This window comes from Melitaea cinxia, chromosome 9, assembly GCF_905220565.1.
Source record: "Melitaea cinxia chromosome 9, ilMelCinx1.1, whole genome shotgun sequence".
NCBI classification, from domain to species: domain Eukaryota; kingdom Metazoa; phylum Arthropoda; class Insecta; order Lepidoptera; family Nymphalidae; genus Melitaea; species Melitaea cinxia.
Genome location: NC_059402.1, coordinates 10,601,564 through 10,629,388, shown reverse-complemented (window position 1 = coordinate 10,629,388; position 27,825 = coordinate 10,601,564). Strand labels below are relative to the sequence as shown.

Genomic DNA, 27,825 nt, shown 5'->3' with positions numbered 1-27,825 from the left:
AGTGAGTCAGTGATCTGAAAGAGAACTCAAAAACTTTAGGGGTCGAGTTTCGTAAAATCAATTCTTAGCGGTAGTTTACGCCCTATAAGGAGCCTACCTGCTAAATTACAAGTTTGTAGGTGTTATAGTTTCGGAGATTTCATGATGAGTGAGTCAGTGACCTTTCTCTACTTCAAAAACATAGGACTTTCATACAAACTTCCAACCACCGTTTTACCCCCTTAGGGTCGAGTTTTGTAAAATCCGTTCTTCTTTTATATATATATATATATATATATATATATATATATATATATATATATATATATATAATCAATGATTACACTCAAAATAAAAGATATACTACCCAATAATATTTACAGGGTCCGTCCATGAAATACATAAAAAAGTTGTGATTAAAAACAGCGTACTAATTAATAATTAGATTTATTTTGAAAATGTGAAAAGCCGCATGGGAGAAGTGAAAACTTAATTTGCAATTGCAATAAACCAATAACGCAACAAGTCCCAAGTTCACCGATCAAGCCTTTCACCGATCAGCAGCGAAGAGCAGCTGTCTCATAGACCAAGTAATGTAATATAGGAGCTGTTTCTATCTTTCTCGCTCGGGGACACTCGGTGGTCCTGAGCTCACCCTATCTAGATTTTCGCCTCAGAGCGTGACGGATCAGACTAACTTACTACTTACGAAAAAATGTGTGTGCGGTGCTCCAAAAGAAGTTTTCATTTCAAAAAATCTTCCTTTTGTCATATTCCGTCACGCTAAGCAAAGACTGGGGAGTCACAATTTTTTGCTCAACAGTAAACAATACTATATTTTTCGCATCTGTTAAAAGATACACTTTTGTATATATGCTGATTATTTATTCGATAAAAAAGTGTCAATTTAACATTTTTTTTATTCTGTAATATTTTTTGTCTTTATTGTATAATAGTTGTGTTTTGTGTCAAATGAAAAAAAATGTGTTTAATATTTAGGGGTAAAATAGTGTAAGTACTGGCAGCCCTGACTTGCATTCCGGTAACTGGCAATGGTTGTACCATGAGCTATTGTAATTGTACTATTTTGCACCGCGTTGGAAGAGTGTCTCTTAAGACGAGTGCCAGTTTTACTGTGAATATCACATCCAGTTTATATAAAAAATAATATCTATTTCAGATGTTTAAAAACTATAAAATAAGTGCAAATACGTTTGTGTGTTCGATGGATTTTTTGTCATTAACGATGTAGCGAAGTTATTCGTTGTTGGTAATATATTCTGAGTGTTGATCAGTGACTTATAAACAAGGGCACTTGTGAACAATTGATAATGATGGAATCTCCTGGGCCTGCAAGTACTCATCTTGGAGTCCACGCTGGAGTGGCTAGTCAAGTTGGACTTGCGAGTCCAGATTTTGGAATGGCAGCTTCTGTTCCTCAGACCTTCGATTTACAAAACGTGTGTTGTGGTGACTCTTCATCTGATGCACACTCGCCTGATTTGCCAGTTGCTAAAGCAAGCGACAGACAATCGCGTATTAATGCTGAAAAACATCGGAGAAGTCAGTTTAATTCTCAAATTGCTCAAATGATGTCTTTACTTTCGGATGTTGTCCATTCGCAACGAAAAGTTGACAAAACGAGCGTTTTGCGACTTGCTGCTAATAAACTGCGAAATGAACATGTATTTGGTGACACAATTAAATGTCGTCATGTAGAAACTTGGTCTCCAGCCGTGTTAAAAATATTTGACCTTATCGGAGGATTTATGTTTGCTGTCACATGTAAAGGCCGTATTTTTATCGTCTCGCCCAATGTTCAAGAGAAATTAGGATATTGTCACATTGATCTACTCGGTCAGGACATTTATAACTATGTACACAATGAAGATAAGGAAATACTTAGGCAACACATTTACCCTGCAGAACTACAGACTGGTTGCAATGTAAAATTATTTGAACAGCATCATAATTTTCATATCCGAATAATGAGATCAGGTGCTAGATTAGACCCACCCAGGTATGAACGTTGCAGGATAGATGGCATGCTTCGCCGCTCAGATCGAGCCACTGCCAACTCTGTCCAAGATGAGCAGACCATTAGAAGGCAGAGAGTAAGACATCATCGTACATTTTCTTCAAGTGGAAATGACTATGTCTTTATAGGAATGGTTCACGTTTTATCAAATAGTTTACCTGCTAGAATGCTGCCACCAACGGCATATTCTGAATACTGGACAAGGCATTTGATTGATGGTCGTATAGTCCAATGTGACCAAAGTATTTCTCTGGCTGCAGGATATATGACAGAAGAAGTGACAGGAACTTCTGCCTTTGTATTTATGCACAAAGAAGATGTTCGTTGGGTCATTTGTGTTTTGCGACAAATGTATGATCAAAGCAGAGAGTTTGGTGAATCTTATTATAGACTTATGTCACGTTCAGGCCATTTTATTTATATGAGAACGAGAGGTTATCTTGAAATTGACAAAGATACTAAGAAAGTACAAAGCTTTGTGTGTGTTAACAGTGTTATAGGAGAGAAATACGGTAAAAAGATGATGGAAGACATGAAAAGAAGGTATTCTGTGATGGTAGACTCAGATAGGTTAGAAAATGAAAAAACACTGGCTATTGACGAGGCTCCTGTAGAGCATCCCAAAAGTTTAGAGCGCATTGTTATGCATTTAGTAGAGCCAGCAACCAGTGAAAGTGTCGATGAGCTAAAATTTGTTGCACCATCAAAAGAACATATAATTTCTGCAATTAAAAACAGTGAGCGAGTTGTACAGGAAACTGGTGTAAGATTTGATACTCGCAAAAGAAAAAATTCAGACAGTGATGATAACAGTGAACATTTGAAAAGACATAGTGCAGTTTCTGATACTTAAATATGCGTCTTATAAACATTTTTATAATTGGACTCAATATTTTGAATAAAATATGTTCATATTGTTTTATCAAAAAAAAAATTTTTTTGTTATTTCAATGAAAAAGTTGAAGTAATTGATAAACTTTTTAGGGTGGTAAACTTCGAGTCAATTGGAATATGTTTATATTACTAAACAACAATTTCTATGGTTTTAAGTTACTTTAAGGAGTTGTTAAGTAACTATTTTTTGCAGATAATTGATAGTGATATTACCACTAGAATTTAATATTTTTATTATAGTCATTTTTTTTTTCAATTATACTTGATGTGCCAAAATTTCAATATCTGCATAAGTAATTTGATGAACTTAGGTGTCCAAAGTAAAAAGTTGTCTAAATTATCAAGAGATCTATTCATGATTACAATATTATAATATTATATGAAATATACACATATCACATTTCCTCACTCTAAATAACCGTTAAAGATTTGAAATTTGAAATCTATAATCATATTTTGAAGCCGATCATATTTAAAAATTCTAAAATACATTTTGAAACTTTATTATTTCATTTAAAATAATAACAATAAATAAGTGTGCAACATATTAGTATGGTCATTGTGAATTATAATTATTTGTGCAGCTTTTCAGTTACAATGTATGTATTTATATTTTGTGTGCCTAATTCACTAGTCATAGTGGAAGTCTTTGATGCATTTTAATTAGTTTTATTTGACATCTCCGTTGTAATATTGTGCTGTAGTATAAAAATGTATAAGACAGTACATTGACTGATACCTTTTCTATTTTTATAAAGTGTAAATTATTTGTATTGTCAACTCTACATAATATAAATAAAAAGGAATTTAGAGAGCACTGATTGTGTGTGCCATTTTATTGAAATTGTATAATAATTATCTTTTAAAGAAATGAAATTAAATGTTTTATTTCGACTTACTACATTACTTTACAATTGAACAAATACATTTGAATAGAAAATACAATTCTCAGCATGTTTTGTATTTTTTATGGATGTTGAAAAAAAAAACAAATTGTATTATTACATCTAGTTATCTTACATTCAACATGTTGATAATTTGAATGTAAAATAATTATGTAAATATGCAAAATTTTTGTTTCTTAAAAATCTTTTAGTTTAATGATATAATAATAAAAAAAATGACATTACCTACTTAAAAAAGTATAGTATTATAAAAGTATTGTAGGTGGCATTGGGTTGCTAGAAGAATTAAAAGAATAAATTGGCGAATTTAAAATGGCAGGGTTTTGTAGAAAGTGTAGGGATACAGGCCAATTCAATTGACAATACTTGTTTCAATATGAAGCAAGTTGTGTTGTGAGCAGGGTAAAAAATTAAGGTTAAGTATACACATGGATAATGTAAATATTATTTCAGTTATTGTCATTAACTAGAAATTCAATAACAATCTGAATTTGTTGTGCTTAATCTTTTTTTTATTTGAACTGACATTCCCATAGTTTAAAGAAAAGAGCTTCATACAAATTATCAAAATGCTTGGACACAAATTACAAAATAATGTTGTGGACTTTTGACAAATATAAATACAATACATTTTAATATTTCAAATTAGTATTTTTGACATCTATTTGTTGGAAATTATACTAACTAGTATACACCAATAATTATATTAATTTACAGTTTCGACCATAAAAATTATAAGGCAAGATTAATTTAGATTTTCGAACAAATGTACATACAACAAAACTTTGATACAAGAATCAACTTAATTGAAAAAAAATCTACCTAAGTCACTCGTTTTTTAAGTTGAATTTACAAGATAGTTCATCATTTCCTTAAAAAAAAAAAAAAAAAAAAAAAATTTAAGTACAATTATTAATAAGGCAATGAAATATAATATGTTATTATTATTATACTTTATTATTCAGTTTTGTTTACTATTATGAAATTTATTGTTTACATTCTATTATTTTATTTTGATTCTTTTAAAACTTTTCTAACAGTCTTGGAAAAAAATTCCGTCGAAAATTTATTGATATTTATTATATTCGTGTTCAAACTAATAATATAAACGGAGGTAGAGCTACATAACGCAGCTCCGACAAATGCATCAAATAGACTCAACTAGACCTTTTATGTTTGCGAAGATTTTTAAATTTGGGTGGAGTTACAATTTCAAGGCAACTGACCTAGGATTTTTTTTTCTATGATCTGACTTATGTAAATAGTGTTTGATTATGAGATTTGTTGTTCTTATCTGTCGATTTGAATTAATATGTGGATTTACAACTTTATTTTACGAAAATACTTACGAAGAATCGTTTCCGCGTTAATGTCTTAAAATAAGTACCTACGTATAACGCTATATCATGACTGTATTATAGCAAAACTTCTGCAAGAGCAGATATTTAATTTTTTATCGAGCCTATGTGGGGGGTTTATTTTGTACATGTTGTAATGGGCGTTAATAATTATTACTCTAAATAAATGTGTTTTAAAAGTTGATAGGTTTTGCATTTGCGCACTTTGTATGATCTAATAACATAAGTATAAACAACTTGTTTACCAACAATAATGTATATTTGTACTGCATTAGTTTTACAATGTTGCTTTATGCAAAGTACCTAAAGAGTAACTTACATGTTTTCAATATTACGTCTATATTTATATTGGTGTCTTATATATGTCTAACCTATACGCACATACACGATAAATCCTACATTTCTCTATACTTTAATTATGTGCAAATTAATTACCTAAAAATTTTAAATGTAAATGCCGACCATAAATTTATTGTGCCTAAGTGATGAGTGAAAGTTAATTAAATGTTGTATGAATTACACATAGGTGTTATAGATGTCTGCATGCGTTTTTATGTAACTGATTTTTGTAAATTTTTGGCGGAGAAAAACTAATGGGTTACATATAATCAGTGGCGTAGCCAGGTAACCGAAGGCCCTGGGGGCAAAATATAAACGAGAGCCCCAACTAAACTATTTATATTAGTTTGTTCCGTATTAGTCGTAGTCCGAATTCGACATGCTCCTAAGTTGTCTCCTATTTTGACACGCTTGTACCGCCACACTCGTAAAATCAGCTCAAGTTCCTAAAGCATGGAAGATTGCCAACGTTCAACCTGTACCTAAAAAAGGTAGTCGTGCCGACCCGACTAACTATAGACCTATCGCGATCACCTCCATACTGTGTAAAAGTTTGGAGCGTGTACTGAATGATAAGCTCCTGGCATACCTCACGTTGAATGACCTCCTGTCGGACCAGCAATACGGTTTCCGCCGTAACAGGTTCACGGGGGATCTTTTAGTGTACGCCTCACATATCTGGGGCGAAGCCTTGGATAAGCACGGAGAGGCGCTAGCTGTCTCACTTGATGTATCGAAGGCATTTGACCGGGTCTGGCATGAGAGCCTATTGGGCAAGCTTTCAGCTTACGGAACACCCCCTAGCCTGTGTGACTGGATATCATATTTCCTGAGTGGGCGATCATTTCGGGTGGTCTTAGATGGCTCTTCGTCTGACTTGATGGCGATTAATGCCGGTGTCCCTCAGGGATCAGTTCTCTCTGCAACCCTCTTCTTGATTCACATTAATAACCTCCTCATAAACCTGCACCGCTACGTGGTTGAAATCCCACGATCTCGCGCTAAGCGGTTTGCTTCCTCGTTCCGTTTCTTACGGCTTCCGTTTTTCCAACTAACTATAACTTGGGTATCTTTAAGTCAAGAGTGAATAGGCATCTTCTAGGTAAGCGCGCACCATCTTAGGCTGCATCTTCACTTACCATCAGGTGAGATCGCAGTCAAGCGCTAGTCTATATATTAAAAAAAAATACTCCAGAATTGTCGTAATAGAGTCGACTCCATAATAAACTGTAAAACCAAATACAAATTGTAACTTACTTTAGTGTGACACAGGTGATCAGCTCACTGCCACTTCAACTTGCTAATTCCGTGGGCTATGTCGGTCAATTTCATTCTCTTGCAGACAGTCTAATTTATCGTATCTTTGAGAGAAACTCCAAGCATTAGCCCGTTCCATTGCACGTTGAGCGACTTTAAACTTGTGGACCCGTCTCTTCGTCAGCGTCCACGTCTCAGCTCCGTGTGTTAACACAGGCAGGTTGCATTGCTCGAAGACTTGTCTTCAAGCATTGCGGCATCTTCAAAGTGGAGACTCAACGAAGCCTGCTAAACGCCGTCCAGCCCAACCATATATAACCATTCCTATCGGCCTCCCTCTCGTAGTTGTTGTGGCCTATTTGGATGGTATGGCCTAGGTAAACATAATCCTGAACAACTTCGAGAAGGGTACCATCGACCCATATCAGTCTCGGTATGACTTGGTTTTGTCCAAGTTCATATAGAGACCGACTCGTCGAAAGGACTCGTTCAGGTCGGCCAGCATTTGGCCTAGCTCATCCAACGTCTCCGCGAAGATGACGATATCGTCGGCGAAACGAAGGTGAGAAATGCATGCGCCGTTGACGTTGAAGCCTCGTTCCCCTCAATCGAAGGTCTTAAAGACATCCTCCATTAAATTTAAATGGGGCTACATGACACGCCCCACCTTTTGATTAAAACAAATATCATCGAAATCGAATTGAGAACCTCCTCCTTTTTTGAAGTCGGTTAAGTTTGAGTTGAAAATTGAATATTTAACTGACTGCAAAACGTGCATTTAACTGAGTTCTGAAATACATATCTTTCCTGTTTTGAAATCGATAAACTTAAGATAATTCTTCAAATTTTTATTTTTATTTTCCGCCTTGCATCAAGCGCGTGCTGTTGAAACACGCTGGGGACAGGGGAGTTACCTCCAAGTTTCAAACAAAGTTGACTTGTTGGGAATGACATGGAATTGGCATGATCGAGACTTGTTGCGATATCTTCTGTAATATTTCAGATAAGTTACCATTATTAAATTTGTGTTCATGGAATCTGGTTTATTTATATTCCGAATGTGGGAGATATTTTCATTAGTTCAATTTATAGTTTGTAAGTCAGAGTCCGAGGGGCCCCCTGAGCTTAGGGGTCCCGCCTTGCCTCTTTGTAGCTACGCCACTGTTTATAATGTTGTATGAGTGTAAAATAATGGTTGTGAAATTTTTTATGAGATGTCGGTACAACGCATACCTAGTTTTTCCCAATTAAATGTCGCGCAGATAAAGAACTGAATGAATATACTATAATTATATCGGTATATATATATTAAATAAAGCTGTGTTACAATTGCGTGGCAATTCTATTTCAATTTTGATGCTTCGCTGAGATTGTCAATAGCGTGTTTTAGTGGGTACTCTTACGATTTTTTACCTAGCTTAATAAGTTGTGATGTTAAGTATAACTTGTTTTTGACCAAAAACGATACTTTACAATGATATTACTTTATGTATGTAATAAAATAGACGAAACTAAAATGTTTCTTTTTTTGCTCGAATACTTCCATTTATACAAAATACTATCCTTTTTTATTTACGTGGGGAAAATCCATCATGGATACCCTCCAGCGCGGGGGCGCCAGAGGGTTATGTCAGACTCCTACTGACTAAAAACCACCACGTGTTAGCAGTCATTCGTCTGGGTGGGGCGAGATGGGGTCCTATTCTAACCTAACAAAATATTATTATCATAGCTCACAATAGGTACATGCTAAAAGTTTGATCTTATCAAATCTATTAAAATGTCATATATTCAAAGCTGTGTGTTAACTTAATAATGTATTTTTTATACAACTTGGTCAGTAAATAAAAATACGGATCACCTACGGTAAACTATTACCGTAGGTTATATAGACGCCTGCAACATCAGAACTTCAGAAGCATCGCAAACGTCTTGCCGACCCTACCCCTTAACCCCGAAAGGAGCTCTGGTCACCTTAATTACCACAGGAACACAACGCTTTGAAAGCAGTGTTATTTAGCTGTTTTCGGTGAGGTCGAGGGACTTAACCAGTCGGGAATATAAAACCCAATAAAAAAAGAAATTGAACCCTTAATAAAATTCACCCACTGAATGATTTTTCATATGTTTAAGTATTCATTTGCTTGTAATTGTTGGCTTCATTATTAAAACATTTAATTCTTTGACGCATACACACCGCGTCACATGAATAGGACAATCATAATATGATTGTATATCGAATGTACGATCACCAACATGCCATCAGGCGTACCTAGCAAACATAGCGTGTCTCGCGTTGAATTAAGAGTATTTAGGGTTTTTTATAAATCAATGATCGAGCTACAATAATCTCAATGGCGCACAGGCACAATTACTACAAAGTCAAATACCTAAATAAATAAACGATCTTCCTTACTAAAAATGAAACTAAATAATGAAATTTTAAAACTAAATATAAAATATAAATTAAAACAATATTCATTATCATTAATAAAAAAATCGTTCAGCCTACCGTAGGCCACTGTTGGACATAGGCCTCCCCAAATTCGTGGCAGACATTCCGGTTCTTCGCAGTCCTCATCCAGCCTCCATGGCAATTTTACATAGATCGTCGGTCTGTGACTGTATTCATCATTTCAGCCTATCACAGTCTTATAAAATTCACGTTACTACCATCTCCACACATATTCCGATATGTTTAATTCATTAAAATCGGAAAAAAACGATTTTATTTAGTCGAAATCATTTATAGTACGAGGTCCGGCTTTAGAATATATACCCTCATGTGTTTAATGATAATGATCCAGTACATATAGCAAAATAATCTAATATATAAAATTCTCTTGTCGCGGTGTTTGTAGTTAAACTCCTCCGAAACGGCTTGACCGATTCTCATGAAATTTTGTGTGCATATTGGGTAGGTCTAAGAATCGAACAACATCTATTTTTATCCCCCTAAATGTTAAGGGTAGTCCACACCTATTTTTTTTTAAATTTTTAGATAAATTATTTATTTTTTATTTTATTATGATTTGGCGTTTAAAAATACATACAACCCTAAATTTTCACCCTTCTACCACCAACCCCTATTTTTAAATAGCGTTTAGTGGCAAGACAACGTTTGCCGAGTCGGCTAGTATATGTATAAAATCGCACCGAGACAACGTTAATTGATAAAATGATTATTGGAATATTTTCAGTCTAATTCCACCGTTTGTTTAATACAATAATTGTGTTTGCTCGCAAACGAAAAAAAAAACCAACTTCAATTACATCGACGAGTAATACAACGTAGATCGACGAAAAAATAGTCAAGTAACTACGCGTTATCAAAGATTACTCAAAAAGTAGTTATCAGATCTCAATAAAATGTATATGTGACCACATGACAAACATCAGCTTTCGATTAAATTAAAAATTATTAAAATCGGTACACCCAGTAAAAAGTTATTGCGGATTTTCAAGAAGTTCCCTCGATTTATCTGGGATCCCATCATCAGATCCTGGTTTCCTTATTATGGTACTAAACTAGGGATATCTTCTTTCCAACAAAAAAAGAATGATCAAAATCGGTACACCCGGTAAAAAGTTATTACGAATTTTCAAGAGTTTCCCTCGATTTCTCTGGGATTTCATCATCAGATCCTGGTTTTCTTATCATGGTACTAAATTAGGGATATCTTCTTTCCAACAAAAAAAGAATTATCAAAATCGGTACATCCAGTAGAAAGTTATGCGGTATAATACAACGTAGGTCGACGAAAAAAGCGTCAAGTAAAAACGCATTATTAGATATCGCTCGAAAAGTAGTTGTTAGATATCAAATAAATTTAAATGGGACCAATTGACACAAACCACCTTTCGATTAAAAAAAATTGTCGAAATCGATCCACACGGTCAAAAGTTCTGATGTAACATACAAAAAAAAAATACAGTCGAATTGAGAACCTCCTCCTTTTTCGGAAGTCGGTTAAAAATATAGCATTAGCCGAAGGAATTAAGTGAAATGAAGTGAAAAAATAAGGGTTGTCTATTTTTCCCTGCACAACTATGAGGTTGTCCGGTACAAACAGGTACGTTAACGTAGTTAATATACCTTTATCTGAAATGAAAGCATATTTTATTTTCAACTAGCTGTGCCCGCGACTCCGTTCGCGTAGAATTTAAAAAAAAAGTTATTGTTCAGTTTGCAGAGTTATAAAATAAATACATTTCTAAAATAAAAGTAGCACAAGTTACTTCTTACTAAATCAGCTAACTGCCAGTGAAAGTCTCGTCAAAATCGCTCCAGCCATTTCAGAGAATAGTCGGAACAAACAGACAGACAGACAAAAATTGTAAAAAATGTTTCTTTGGTATATGTAAGTACAGTGTTTACATCCATATGCATTTAGTAAAAAGTAGTTATTTTAATATTACAAACAGACACTCCAATTTTATTTATTCAATAATAATAATAATAATATATAGATAGGTATATAGATTTAATCGTATGGAGTTGCTGGTATATAAAACCATAAAAAACACTTTTTTTTATATTAAATAATTTTAATTAGTTATAGAGCGTGCACATTAGGTTTGACGTCTAGGCAAGAAGAGGAAGTTAGTGTCATGGTATGGCCAGGTAGTTCTGCATGAACCCTCCTTTCAAAGTAAATTGTAGCCGTGTTTAGGGTCGTCTATTAATCACGTGAGGCTCGAAAGCAGGGTTTGGAAAACCGTCAGGAAATATCAAAAGGAGACGGGATTATATTTGTTCGGGTGCTTACCACGTTTATTGTTTTGTTGAGGTCCCTATATTTCGGCAATGTTTCAATCGCCAACATCACGGCAAGTAACAATAAACGTGGTAGCACGGAGCGTGGTAGGCATAGGAACAAATTAAAAATTTAAATATGTATAATCCTACTTATGTACTGGTACCAACCGATTTAGAACCGGTATTATAAAAACACCAACCGATTCAGAACCGCCTACTTCTTAAGGTCGGTTAAAAATTAAATTAAGATTTTATATTCCGTTCGTAGTAAAGAAATGTATGCATACTATTGATTATTAACATTTATTTTGGAGTTTACAAGTAAATGAAGTGAGTCGTAACATGGTTTTGGCAATTAGTTCTATTTGCAGGTTACGTAGATTTCAGAAAACCTTTACCAAGGTTATGTTGTCATAAACAATACTTTTACTGACGCTAGATTTATATGTTGATACTAGCGACCCGCCCCGGCTTCGCACGGGTGCAATGCTGATACTAAATATACTACTGAATGTCTTTATTTATAGTGTAAAGCTAGCTCATGACATGGTTACAGGTTGTTACAGAATGCGTTGAAGAAATAAAGGTTCACTGCTCGTTCCCCGTAGGTGATAGCGTGATAATATGTAGCCTATATGTTGACCCGACTTCTTAATAATGTTCGTGCCAAATTTGAAGTAAATCCATGCAGTACTTTTTGAGTTTAACCCCGACATACATACAGACAAACAGACAGAAATTCTAAAAACTATATTTTTGCCTTCGGTATCGATTGTAGATCACACCCCAAATATTGTTTAAAAAAAATATTCAATGTGCAGTTTTGACTTTCCTATCATTTTATTATATCTATAGATTATATGTATAGATAGGGGAGGGTGGGGGAATCACGGACGGCGGGTAATGGCGGACGCGCAGGTCTAAGTGTGTTAGAACAGGACAGTAGATATTTTGAATGACGCAATCGTAAGTCGATCTTGCGGCCAGTGCCAAACAATAAGTCTTAAAGTGAGGAGGCTCTCGCGCTTCAAGGTAAGTTAACTTGATTAATTTCCAATAATTACATCTTATTTTTGTGTAAAATTGGATACATGCTTTTTACTGTACAAAAAATATAGAATAATGATGATTTTTTTGTGAAATAACACCTAACTGAACAACGTTTTAAAGCACTCATATCATGCACCGCATGGTTCTAACCTCAAATAAAATATTTATATTGCGTTTCTGGGCGAGTCGGTTAATGGCGGACGATTGAGGTGGGGTAAATACGAACGTCCGCAGTTACCCCTAAACGGTATTGAGTGCTGAACTTTTATTAAATATTGTAAATACATATTGTGTGTATACATATTATATATATATATAATATTTCACTGATATGTAAATAAGTGTATTTTGGTATAGAGATAGTTGATAAACCTAATAATTATTTTTTATTCCAATTACTACGTTATTTCTGATATTGTTATTAAATATAAATTAATATTTCAGATGCCAAGAAATTACCAAAGAAAGACAGAGACTAAATATAAATTAGTGGACTTAGAGAAAGCCATTGAAGCTGTGAGAAATAAAAGACTTTCAATAGGAAAGGCAGCTACTACTTATTCTGTACCAAAAAGCACTTTACATGACTATCTTAAGCAAGAAAGTATGAAGACTCCAAAAAGTGGAAGAAAGGCTATATTTTCTCAAGAACAAGAAGTTGAACTAGTGGATCATATTTTGAAATGCAGTAAACAATTTTATGGTTTAACTATTGAGATGGTCCGCAAAATAGCCTTCAAATTTGCCGAAGTAAATAATTTAAAGCACAATTTTGACAAAAAAAACCAAATGGCAGGTAAGGACTGGTTCTACGCGTTCAAGAAAAGGAATCCTAATATTTCACTTCGTAGACCTGAGTCTACTTCCATTAATAGAATCACTGCCTTTAACGAAACAGAAGTGAAAATGTTTTTCAATAACTTGGAATCACTGCAAACAAAATATCAATTTGATGCCAATCGCTTATATAATGTTGATGAAACCGGCATTTCTAACGTGCAGAGAAATTCCAGGATACTAGCTCCAAAAGGCCAAAAGCAAGTCGGTATGATATCTAGTGGTGAAAAAGGAACTACAATAACAGTTGTTTGCGCATTCAGTGCCTCAAATTCCTCCGTTTTTCATTTTTAAGAGGAAAAGAATGAATGCTCAATTGTTTCGTGAAGGCAATTCTGATATGATAGCAGCAGTTAGCGATTCGGGTTGGATAAATGAAAACCTCTTTGTTGATTGGTTACATCATTTTATCTCAAATGCAAAGCCATCTGTTGAAAAACCAATTCTACTTGTTTTAGATAACCACGAAAGTCACGTTAGCCCTGCTTGCTATCTGCTTTGTCGCAAGAATGGAATAATACTGTTATCTCTTCCACCGCATACGTCACATCGAATGCAACCTCTGGATTTAACATACTTTGGACCCCTCAAGACTGCATATAACCGCGAATGTGATTTATACATGGCATCCAACGTAGGCCAAAGGATTACTCAGTACGAAGTCGTTGAACTTTTCACTAAAGTCTTAAATCGGATCAGCAATATTGAGAAAGCAGCAAGTGGGTTCCGGGCAGCTGGTATTTGGCCATTAGATACAACAAAATTTGATGAAGAATTCATAGAAGCGACATTGCCTGAGACTCATTCAATACCCTCGTCAAATGTTCAACCACCATAGGATGAGGAAACACAATTATCAAAAGAGAAAAGACCTATAACACCTGAAGCTCAGTTGATAAAGCCATTCAGCCAAGTATCTCAGTTGGACGAATCAATTCCACTTCAGGAAATTGTAACTGTTCCCCAAATATCGCAACTCAAAACAAGACATACTTCTAGAAAGAGGCATTCAATTATAATAACCAGCACCCCCATGAAAGATGGTTTAGAAGAAAAAGAACAAAAAAGAAAGAAAAAACAGCATATTAAAGTCAATGAAAAGATTAACAGTAAAAATAGAAGTAATAAATGCGTGAAGAATCTGAAAGCATTTGAAAATGATGCATGAAAAAAAATTTATAATAAAAAAGTCAAATCGAAGAATGAAGAAGAGTATTTTTGTCTGATCTGTAACGAAAAATATGTACAACCAATCACCGAAGACTGGATAATGTGTTGTAAATGTAGATTATGGGCCCATGAGAAGTGCACAAATGGGGAAAGCACTTCGAAGGGCTTTTTATGTGATTTTTGCGCTAGTTAGATTGTGTCCGGGATTACCCCGCTCAGTATCCGTAATTACCCCACATCATGTGGGGTAATCCCGAACACCAGATGTTTAGTTTTTTTATTATAACTTGTTTAAATTCAAAAATTTATAACTGTTGATTATAAAAACGTAAGGTTGATTAGTATAACTAAAGACTGATTAATAAATAACTTTGATAACTTAATTTGGTTTCGTTTTATTTTATTTTTTCCTTAGGTGTTCGCAATTCCCCCACCCTCCCCTAAGTTATTTCCATCTTAGAATAGATAAATAAAATAAACTAACAAGAGTAACTCAAAATCAATGTTGTTGGTTTGTATTATACGCCAAGGCTGTCGTAAATAATCTTTCTACTGACGATGATCTTTTTTCTGATGCTAGACCAAATTGATACCATTAATCTTGATCATAGGAAAGATCAATATAAAATAAACAATCAAGAGCTAATTAAATATATATTTACAGTAGAGATTTGATCAACCAGACAATAAAAATGTCATCTTTGGGCATTCTGATAATATAATGTATGAGAAAAAGTAGTTTTTTTTTAAATATTATAGCGTAATAAATTATGTTATGTAAACATTAAAAACAAAAATAATAATAATAATAAAGTAAACTTACTAAAGTATAAATTTATATAAAAAAATTTAAGCGATGAGATACCTAATTACTTTAATTACTGAAATGCTGCTACAAATATGTATCTATGTATTTAGTTGTGCAGTAGGTTTATTTTAAATTTTAAAATGTTTGGTAGTTAGTTTAGTAGTTTTGCGTTTGCAAATATACGTTACTTATTTATTGTCTCTACTAGTCAGGTACTATTGAACCTGTATGGATTGATGTCTGAAAGAACGGTTTAATTTTCAGTGTTTCACATGATTTCTAAGTAACTCATACGATTGCTTTTTACGGTCTGTAGGGAGTATATTCTTAGATATGTTTTTTTTTCTTACTAATAATTTTAACATATTTCCCTTCCAATAAAATAAAATCATGTTCGGGTAATTGCGACTTTTCAAAGTTGTGGAAAAGCACATTAATGATCTCATTAAGTCATTATCATTATTTTTGTTTTGTTACTTGTATTGTTGTAATAATATGCTTATTCTATACTAGCGACCCGCCCCGGCTTCGCACGGGTGCAATGCTGCTACTAAATATACTATAGAATGTCTTTATTTATATTCTGAAGCTAACTTATAGCATGGTTATATTATAGCATTAACATAATAACAACAACATTCAAATATGCGTCGTTAGATTACGCGTTGTTACAGAATGCGTTGAAGAAATAAAGGTTCACTGCTCGTTCCCCGTAGGTGATAGCGTGATAATATGTAGCCTATATGTTGACCCGACTTCTTAATAATATTCGTGCCAAATTTGAAGTAAATCCATGCAGTACTTTTAGAGTTTATCCCGGACATACATACAGACAAACAGACAAAAATTCTAAAAACCATATTTTTGGCTTCGGTATCGATTGTAGATCACACATCAAGTATTCTTTTAAAAAAATATTCAATGTACAGTTTTGACTTTCCTACCATTTTATTATATGTATAGATTATATATATAGATAACTTTCCTACCATTTTATTATATTTATATAGATTGTTGTTTTGCTCTTAAATGTATTTAAGTTTATATACCTATATAAACGAATCTATGTATGTCGTATTTATTATATAAAATATATACAACGTATATATTTCAGTTATTATTAAACTGGTGTCCTTCCATTTAACTGCGATACCAGAATCTATATTTGAACCAAAATATGCAACTTAATTACTTGCCCTAACGCTTTAAGAAAAATAATAAAATTTATTATTAAATCATTATCATTAATAAAATTACCGTTGTGTGTACGTTAGGTTAGGTTGGTTTCATTGGTATCTACACGTTTCCGCTTTAGTCATTTTATGTTCTGTGCCTAAACTAATGATTGTCTGGATGAGGTCGCTCTTTTAACGATAAGACCATTTTGTACATTTTTTGTCTTTTTTTCCCTTTCCTTGTATTTATATTTCTTTTGTGGTACAATACAGAATATTCGTATTGTGCATGTATTGTAGGTACATATATAAAATAAAATAAATATTTTTGTAATGGCATATTATACGGATTATACTATATAGGTAACATCTGGTTAATCGTATTAATAAGTTTTACATATGGCATTGGAATCGCATCTACATAATTATACGTATTACTTGTTTTTTCCTATTACTCATTTAATGCTTTAACCTTGTAAACATAAGAGGTATTTTTTGTTATAAAAATCAGTTCTATTCAATATAGAATTTTATTTCGTATAATGTCATTGAAATGACATGATTCCAAAATAGAATTTATGTATAACATTTTTTTTTTTAAATTATTGGTAAACATTTAAATGTTACGAAAATTCTTCTAATGTTATGGATTGCTAATAACGTGTCTTCAACTTAAACAATTGTACAAATGAACGCACCTACCTCAATTGGCTGAATAGACTACCGCTATTGTGGAGAGTGTTACATCACGACGGATAGTGACGCTGACTCAGGGTCTCGGCGTCCCTGACCACGGTCAATGGCAGCGTTTGAAGGTGCCCTCCAAAAAAGCGCGCTAACGATTACCGCATTCCTATCATCTGGCAGTGTAGACACGGTGTAGACTAGAGTTTAGATTTATATTTATACATATTTATGTTTCTTTTTGTGTATAGAAGTTTTGTTCTAACAATAAGAAGTCTTTAAACTATAATCATGTATTTTGATTATAATTTACATTAATTACTCTGATTCTTTTGTTTCGACAGAGTATGTCCGAAGATATTTTTGTATTGTGTAAATGACCGTGCAGTTTAAAAGCATGCTCATTTTTAATCATTCTATCGCTCGTAAGTTCGTGCAGGTAAAAGATTAGGTCACCTTCGAAAAATTTGCTATATTAGCTGTATAGAATTCAACCGATGACCGTGGAACCATATTATGTAGATATTAACATATCTAGAACAGATTAAAATTTGTAGTGGTCTTGGTTAATAAGTAGACATTAAATACACAGAAATTTAGACTTAAAGATTAGTACAATTTACTTTACTACTTTATATATTAAGATTTGTGATTATAAAGTACTTTTGTAGTTATTTTTTTAATATGTCGTCTTGATCAAAACACGGTGACCTCGTCGGACTGTTTTGTTAAGGAGGGTTTCATGGCATTGTTGCACAAACATCATTAGTTAGTAACGTGTAGGTACTTCATTTTTTCGGACTGAAAATTCGTTGTTTATAACTAAATATCTATAGTAGCATAAGCATAATATAATAAATGAATAATACCAAACAATGAATACCTAACGCTCCGTGTAGAAAACGATCGCGACGGCGACCTATCTATATATACCTAGGCATACTAATAAAGCGCATTAGTCTCTGGATCGATTTAAATTTTTTACTATTAACATAGTCACTTTGTTTTTTTGTACTCTAAAAAAAATCATTGAGGATTTCACTTAGTTATGTTGTATCATAATAATCTATTCAAAAAAAAAAAAAAAAAACAGTTCCGTTACCACCTTGGAACTTAAAAAGCCGACCGGGTGGCGAGATAACCATCCAACTGCTGGCTTTAAAATACACAGGCCGAAGACGGGCAGCAGCGTCTTCGGTGCGACAAAGCCAGCCCTGCGGTCACCAACCCGCCTGCCCAGACTGGTGACTATGGGCAAAACACATGAGTTCACGTTACTTTTGGCGTAAACTTGTGGAGGCCTATGTCCAGCAGTGGACTGTATAGGCTATAATGAATGAATGAATGAAATAATGTTACCTGCTGTTAACGACAAACAAACAAATACATAAACTAATTCATCCAGTACACATTGTAGTATTTTATCGATAAATTAAACTGCGAATATTTATAAAGTATAAGAATTTTTAATACTTAATTTTTAACAGTTTCTTGATTATATAGGTATATATTTGATTAAACAAATCAGTAAGTTACCTATGTTTTTATAGTGTAGCGGGTACCTATCTAGCTGGTATAATATAATGTTACTATTTATGTATTTAAACGAAATCATACTATAGGAGTTAACTGAATTTACTTTCTCTCATTTATCTCTAAATAAGTCTTTGTGATTGTGATCAGCGCCAAGATTTTATTGCTTTGCGATATTAAATTATTAGCTATCGCTTGAATGTTATAGTACTAGCAAAATTACTTTTAAGTGTTGAGGTGTTGGTGACAGTTTCCTATTAAAATTGACTATAAAGAGATTTATCGATGTCTATTTATTTAGAGATTTAAGTAACAGTATTTTAATACAATATTTTTAAAGGTTCATTGTGTTGTAAACAAACAGACATTAACTTTTTCATTAACCTTGATAGTTCAATTTAACTTTATTTAGTTAATACTTATATTAATTTTAACATTAAAAATACGTTTTTTTTTTTAATATTAAATTTGCGCAAACATGCGCAATAGGTAGGTAGTAGTCTAACATGAAAGTTTTATAAAACGATGTGTATTTTGTTTTATATTAGTTACAATAAATGTTAAAAGCCACAAATAATATACTAGGGTAGAAAAAGTTTGTAAGCACTATGTCCATTCATTTTTAAAATTTCGTAAACTACTTTTTTTTTAATTTATAACATCGCTTTCTTGTTCGTACCTAATAAGTATGTCTTGAAGATAATGACAAATAGAAAGATTAAATAAATAAACATTTAGATCCAACTTGTAAGCTTGTTGTAACAGACTGGTATCGTTTCCACGTGCCACAGTATATACTCGTACCTATAATTGTATTAGCCCTCTCTATCTCGCTCACTCTTTAAACCGACCGATACGAACGACGAAAACATACATATAATTTTGCAGCAGTGCATTTTAGCTTGGTGGTGAAGTATATGGATAAGTGGGTGTTGCCTCCCTATTCCCCTGTGTTGCAACGAAGGGTTCAATTACTGTTTTGATATTACACTATAAAAGAAGCTAGTTATTACATCAAAAGTAAAGTAATAACTTTTGTACCCGAAAACATTCGTTTCATTTATTTATTTATTTATTTATTTATTTAATATTTGGGAAACAAACAGATATACATAATAAAAAAATATTAACACAAATTAATTTTACAAAATCCAGCAAAGTTTCCACCAATTGTTATTTCATAAAAGCACTCCAAAGTAATGATAAGCTTTAATAAATTAATCAACATCAAAAACTCAAAAAAAAAAGCTCAAATAAACGATATAAAATTCATTCTACATTAAATTGTTTCAATGAAATTCGACAACTGCTTTCTATATTCAGGCAAAGATAAATGAAATAAATCAAAATTCTCAAAATGCTCATTGTATTCACGACAAGCTCTGATCAAAAAAGAATTAGCGTTATAGGATGTACGACAGGTTGGAGTATGAAAACACCTCGGATGACGTGAACCAGACCGTGGACAGTTCAGAAGTAGATTGCTGAGTAAAAATGAAGAATCCATGTGACTATTAACAATTTTAAATAAAAATATTTGGTCTCGAACAGAACGGCGACTAGACAGACTCAATGGCTTGTTTGGTAAGTCAGTAAATTTATACGACAAATACTTCAGAAACTTATTCTGAATATTCTCAATCCGATTCCTATAAACGTCATACTGTGGATTCCAGACCGTAGAGGCATACTCAAGTACAGAGCGAACGTAGGAGTTGTAAAGAAGAATAAGCGTGGAAGGTCTCCTAAACTCAGATCCAACCCTCATAATGAATCCAAGCAAACTATAGGCCTTTGTTGAAATGTTGTTAACATGGCTCCCAAAAGTAAGTTTACAGTCTAGTGTAACGCCCAAGTCTCTCACCTCAGATTTCCGGGTTAATAAAGTATTGTTAAGAGTATATTTATAAATTAAAGGTTTGAGTTTACGTGAAAAAGAAACTATACTACATTTCATAATATTCAGATGAAGCAAATTAGAATTACAATATATTTTGAGACTATTTAAATCGGTTTGAAGATCATAACAATCAGCTGATGATTTGATAGTTTTAAATATTTTAGTGTCATCAGCGTACAAAAGGAATTCAGAGGACACAAACACATTGCTTATATCATTTATAAATATATTAAAAAGTAGAGGACCGAGGTGAGAGCCCTGGGGCACACCCGATGTAATAGGTATAAACGATGATAAGTAACCCTTAATAGATACAGCCTGACTTCGGTTGCGAAGATATGAATCCAACCAACGAAGAAGATCACCGTGTATTCCAAAACGCTTTAGCTTAAGGAGAAGAAGACTGTGTGAAACCTTATCGAAGGCTTTAGAGTAATCCGTGTATACGACGTCAACCTGATGTCCCTGATCCATAGAACTAGAAACCCGATGTATAAATTCACAAAGATTGGTTTCCGTTGAACGTTTATTGATGAATCCATGCTGTTGATTTAGCAGATAAGAACGTATAGTTGGAAACATAGTATCGTAAATGATTTTCTCAAACAACTTTGCAATGGAACAAAGTTTTGAAATAGGCCTATAATTCTGTATATCATGTTTATTACCGGATTTCAATATAGGGGCTATAAAGGATTTTTTCCATAAAGTTGGTAAGCATCCGGTGTTCAGAGATAAGCGAAACAACAAAAATATAGGTAATGCCAGCACATCACAAAATTGCTTAAGAAACCGGGGGGGTAAAGCATCCGGTCCAACTCCCTTGTCAACATTAAGATTTTTAAGATATTTCTCAACTATAGAAGTAGTAAGTTCGATTGTACATAAGTCCACACAGGGTTGACTGTCGGGTAAGACTCCATTCTCACGCATCTCCGGTTCAAAAGCAGACTGAAAGTACGAATTAAACAAGCCACAAATCTCTTCGCCATCAGATGATGAAGTCTCACCAAAAAACATACGATTAGGTAGATCATTAGACCCCTCCCTCTTAGATTTTATAAATGACCAAAAATATTTACTATTTCGATTAATTTCTCTCTCAGCATTATCAATGTAAGCATTATAACAGTCGACCTCAACCTTTCTCTGCCTTTCCCGTAAAAGCACAAATGTATCATAGTCTGAAATCCTACAATATGTCTTCCATTTCCTGTGAAATTTTAATTTTTCCTTAATTATCTTTATCAAAGGCCCATTATACCAAACAGGATACTTACGTGACTGATGCACAACCTTTGATGGTATGTGTTTATCAATAATATTAAAGATAGTATCATAAAAAGAAGTAGTGGCGGCTTCAATATCGAGGTTAAGGAAGCGATTAATCCAATCGATTTCACCAAGAGACTTAATTATTGCCCTAGAGTCAGCCCTGTGATAAAGGCGAATAATACGGGAAGGTAAATGCAAAATATTAGGTCTAACCAGTAGTGGGCTAATTTCTAAAGCAGGATGATACTTGTCTTCGTCGAGTAAAGGATAAGAGCTCCTAGAAACGACACAATCAGTACTACATAGAACCAGGTCTAATAAACGCTCATTACAGTTTTTTATAGTATTATACTGCTTCAAATCAGAAAAACAAAGAAAGTGGTGCAGGGTGCCTACCAGAGAACCCCGAAAAGAGTCACATAGTTCTGAATAATTATGCACTTGAAGCCAAATTCCATTACTTATGTTAAAATCACCCACAATCAAATAAACATCATTAGGTCTATCGACAATCATATTAGAAACTGTGTCAAAAAAATAAGCCTCAGATTCTTCTTGTTCTGGGCAATGTGGGAAATAGCAACAGTAAATCTTCAAAAGGCGAGAGTGTTTAAGGTGAATAGTAACAGTGACAGTTTCAGCTGAAAATTTATGGAAGGCAATATTCTCCGAAGAAACAACCTGAAACTCGCGACGCAAAGCAATAAGTACACCACCACCAAGCTTATCACCACGAGACTCATAACTACGATCACACCAATATACAGTATAACGATAATCAAAAAGTTCAGAGCTAGAAACGGAGTCCAACAACCATGTCTCGCTTAAACAGATTATATCAAAGTCATTGAGAAGTAGACTGTTGTAAAATAAGTTAGTTTTGGTACGTAAACCACGAACATTCTGGTAGTAAATACTTAAACTATTGTGATCAAACATAGTAATTGCATACAATATAAAAATTAAATATACATTTTTTTTTTATAATCGTTACACCCAGAACCGAAGCGTTATCACACCCAAACCCGGTAAAAGATAAAATCCTAATTATGAATGTCAAGTAGAGCCTGAATACATGAGCACTCCGAAAAAATAGCCGAACCCTAAACACATAACAGCATATTAAATACATAAATGAGATACAACAATTTACATAAATCATACAATACAAAATTATAAATAGAGAGTAAATGATGCCTATTTGATCTTTTTTAAATCATCAACATTCGCAATGTGAATAACAGGACTGGTGTCGTTCTGTCTGACCATAATTGTACAGTTTCTAACCCAAACATATTTATAAGTGCGCTCCTTAGCCAAAACTTTAGCACGTTGTAAAAGCATTTTATTAAATTTTGTCAAATGATCATTAAAATAAATCCGAGACTCATTTTTAGCAAAGCCGAGGTCCTGGCAAATAACTTTTAATTTTCTCAGACAGGCTAAAAAGTCATCTTTTCTATAGCGAGACTGCAAACGGACAACTATAGGCTTAGGTTTATTGACTTTATTAGTGGAGGAAACTCGCGTAACAAAATCAATTTCTGTCATTTTCAGATCAAATCCAGCTTTTTTTGCAATTTCCTCAGTAATGCGGAGAAGGTTCTCGCCTTTCTTTTCAGGAATTCCGCAGATTTCGATGTTGGACCGCCTTGCCCATTGGTCTTTAGCGTTACAGTCTGCCTCCAGTTTCTCATTAACCGTCCTCAAGTGCTCCACAGTTGTCACCAAGGCATCAAAAGCTTTAAACTTTGATTCCATTTTCGCAATTTTTTCATTAATCTTATTGTGTTCATCGTTAATAAAACCCATAGCAATTCTTATGTCCTGTAGTTCTTGCCTTAATGATGTGATATCTTTCGAGATACTGGTGAGATCCTGTTTCATATCATGGAACTCAGATTTTATGAAATCCTGGAAATTTACAGGCAGAGATTGATCGACCACATCCTGATTTGAATTGGGGTGCAAGGTTAACATATCTTCGGTTACAACTCCCTTTGGGTCACGATGATTTGAGCGGACAGGTGTATTATCATGTACATTTTTTTCTTTTTGTGCATATGTTTCAATAATAATAAAAAAATTAACACCTTTATAATAAATATATTTCGTTGCAAATGTTAAATAGACAAAGGGATCTTTGATATTATAGCCCAGTCTATGTGAAAGTTGTTTTAAGACTGGTATTAGAATAATTATGTCGTCTAACATGGGTGTTCCTTGAATTTTGTGAAGGTGGGGAAAAGAAATAGATGTAAAACTCGATAAGCAGGTAGTAGAAAATTAAATTGTTTTTATTTAAATACTAGCTGCCCAAATAGACTTCGTTCTTTCAAAACTTAATAGTATTTTTTTTTCTTTGTGTAATAACCTTCCGTGGGCCTTAAGGAACATACAAAACAATATATCCGAATTGGTCGAGCTTATCTCGAGTTATGCGTTTGGCAACATTCATTTTTATTTATATAGATAAATAAATAATATATAATAAATAATAAATATTATTAGCTTCGAGTCAGAATGGAGCATATGCCCCACCGTGGCGTGGGTACGCCCATGTCGTCTAATGACCTACTATTTAGATCCTATATATCGCATTTCTTCTATAAACTTGATTCGATCTCTTCAAAACCATTTTTATAATATCTCTAAGTATTAAAGCTAAAATTAACTTTCTAGTAAGTGTATTCTTTTCCTTATCATAAGCAAAATAGACGGATTTAGTAAATTAAATTATGTGTACTTTTTCTGCACAATTCAATAATGTAAGTAATGAATAGGAGTTCTGTTGCATAATATCCTGTTTGATTGATTATTAAAAATGTTAAAATGCGACCGTGATTTTGTAATTCATCTGCAGTTACAAAATAGCTACATGAGTAATATATCATGAAATACCTATAGATTTTTAAAATGATTCGGGGTTGGTCTATAAGCATGTAAGAACTACTCAATTATAACTTTTTTTTCTCAATACTTTTCTTTCATTTTCGTGTAAATAAACAGTACATGTAGAGGCTGTAGAGAAGATTTCATACAATACATAACAATTGTTACCGAAACTGCTTCTAAAGCTTAAAATACGCTTACAAAGTTTAGTAAATAACTAGCCGTGCCCGCGACTTCGTCCGGGTAGAATTGAACAAAAAAGTTAGTGTTCTGTTCACAGAGTTATAAAATAAATAAATTTCTAAATTAAAAGTAGCCTAAGTTACTTCTTACGATATCAGCTATCTACTAGTGAAAGTCCCGTCAAAATTGGACCAGCCGTTTCAGAGACTAGCCGGAACAAACAGACAGACAGACAAAATTTTTAATATTTGTTATTTTGGTATATGTATCGTGTATACATCCATATGCATTTAGTAAAAAGCGGTTATTTTAATATTACTAACAGACACTCCAGTTGTATTTATTTGTATAGATTATTATTACTAACACAAACTAATAAGGATTACTAAAGATATTCGTGACATTTTTAAATTGCGGATTATTTTAAACTTACTAAAAAATAAAACATACAAAAATCTAGTCGATTAATTTTTACCATTTTTAGCTATTAAAAATAAAACATACAAAAATCTAGTCGATTAATTTTTACCATTTTTAGCTATTATAATAGCTAAAAATGGTAAAAATTAATCGACTAGATTTTTGTATGTTTTATTTTTTAGTAAGTTTATTTACGTATGAAATAAAAATGTTATAATTTCGAAATGTCAATACCTATGTGGCCACTTAATTTATTATTTGTATTACAGAGCTTTAAACATTCTTAATTAAAATTGTTGTTCTGTACAGTAGAGAAACTTTTTAATGATAATAAACACAGTTATGAGCCAAAATACTAATGTTGTTTAATTTTATAACGCAGTGCATTTGAGATAAACAAGTTGCAGCCGATACACAGCTTAAACAGATAAGCGGGTGGGCGACGGAGGGCAGCGGTCCGCGGCGGAAGGGGCCTGTCATTGCATGCTAGAGGTGACATTGCGCGGTCATCGAACTCGCCGGCCTTAGCTCTAGTGCGTTGTAATGGCCGCCTGTAAATGCTTCTTGTGCATTCAACAGATGTATGAACGAATGTCGAGTAACTTGTCGGATTATCAATTTTCGATTGTATTTTTTTTTCTGTTCTATTTGATAAGTTGATGCTATAACATTTAGGACATTTTGACTCTTGTATTATCGGGTGCTAACATTAAAGGTACTTTTACACAAAACTACTTCGTACATGTTTATTACGTAATAATATCACACATACGTTTCCTATCTACTTAGTTTTGATCGTTATTGCTGTACACACTTATGACACTAGTACTACGTTCCACAGTCCACACAGTCGTCTTAGTCTAACGAAACCGTCTAGACAGGGCAATCGTGCGGGGTATGGAAGGGAGAGACGTAGGTAGGCGAGCCCAACCTGCATACGCCGCTGCCGCCCAAAATCCCGAATTAGTAGCTCGGGACACGACTTTTAGGGTTGACGCGTGTTTCTTTTAATTTGTAAGCAATTAAAATGGTTCATACTATCGACATCGTCATCCACTCATCCCACATAAATAGAAATCTGCGATTTTTTAAATTTCCGCACACGGAATAAAGGTGTATATACCGATTTATATTATCTATACAAATAAATAAAATTGGAGTATCTGTTTGTAGTATTAAAATAACCGCTTTTTACTAAATGGATATAGATGTATACACAGTACATATATCAAAATATTTCTTTTACAATTTTTGTCTGTCTGTCTGTTCCGGCTAATCTCTGAAACGGCTGGACCGATTTTGAAGGGACTTTCACTGGCCGATAGCTGATGTAATAAGGAGTAACTTGGGCTACTTTTATTTTAGAAATTTTATTTATGTTATAACTCTGCGAACAGAACAATAACTTTTTTGTTAAATTTCACGTGGACAAAGTCGCGGGCACAGTTAGTTAATTTATACTGCTTATACAGTTTATCATATTTTTAATTATGCCAACATAAACAAAAAAGATAAACATTACACAAAATATTCGCCGACGATATTGTCATCTTTGCGGAGACGCTGGATGAGTTAGGCCAAATGCTGGCCGGCCTAAACGAGTCCTCCCGACGTGTCGGTCTCTGTATGAACTTGGATAAGACGAAAGTTATGTTTAACAACCAAGTCATACCGATACCGGTATCGGTCGATGGTACCCTTCTCGAAGTTGTTCAGGATTATATTTACCTAGGCCATACTATCCAACTAGGCCGCAACAACTTCGAGAAGGAGGCCGATAGGAGGATTCGGTTGGGCTGGGCGGCGTTTGGCAGACTCCGTCGAGTCTTCACTTCGAAGATTCCGCAATGCTTAAAGACAAAAGTTTTCGAGCAATGCGTTCTGCCTGTGTTAACATACGGAGCCGAGACGTGGACACTGACCAAAGGACTGGTCCACAAGTTTAAAGTCGCTCAACGTGCAATGGAACGGGCTATGCTTGGGGTCTCTCTCAAAGACAGGATTAGAAATGAGACTATCCGCGGGAGAACGAAAGTAACCGACATAGCCCACAGAATTAGCAAGTTGAAGTGGCAGTGGGCTGGTCATCTGTGTCGCAGGACCGATGGCCGTTGGAGTAGACGGGTCCTAGAGTGGAGACCGCGTCTTGGCAAACGCAGTGTGGGACGTCCTCCGGCCCGTTGGACCGACGATCTACGTAAGATTGCCGGTGTAGGCTGGATGAGGATTGCGGAAGACCGGGTTGTGTGGCGCGAACTTGGGGAGGCCTATGTCCAGCAGTGGACTGCGATAGGCTGAAGTGGTAGCAAATGTACATAGTCTTGCCCTAAATATTGTTAAAAAAAAATGAAAGCATATTTTCTATTGCA

The 27,825-nt window shown here is 34.0% G+C and overlaps 2 protein-coding genes across 2 annotated transcripts; one reads left to right on the top strand and one right to left on the bottom strand.

Moving 5' to 3' along the window:
• The first annotated feature begins 1,180 nt into the window (after positions 1 to 1,180).
• LOC123656248 (aryl hydrocarbon receptor nuclear translocator-like protein 1) lies at positions 1,181 to 3,787 on the top strand. Its single transcript, XM_045591954.1, has one exon. It carries the CDS (start codon positions 1,311 to 1,313, stop codon positions 2,868 to 2,870), a length of 1,560 nt encoding a protein of 519 aa, XP_045447910.1. The 5' UTR covers positions 1,181 to 1,310; the 3' UTR covers positions 2,871 to 3,787.
• Positions 3,788 to 23,158: 19,371 nt separating this feature from the next.
• Positions 23,159 to 23,941, bottom strand: LOC123656127. The gene has a single exon (XM_045591837.1). The coding sequence runs from the start codon at positions 23,939 to 23,941 to the stop codon at positions 23,159 to 23,161; it is 783 nt and encodes a 260-aa protein (XP_045447793.1).
• Between the last annotated feature and the right edge of the window lie 3,884 nt (positions 23,942 to 27,825).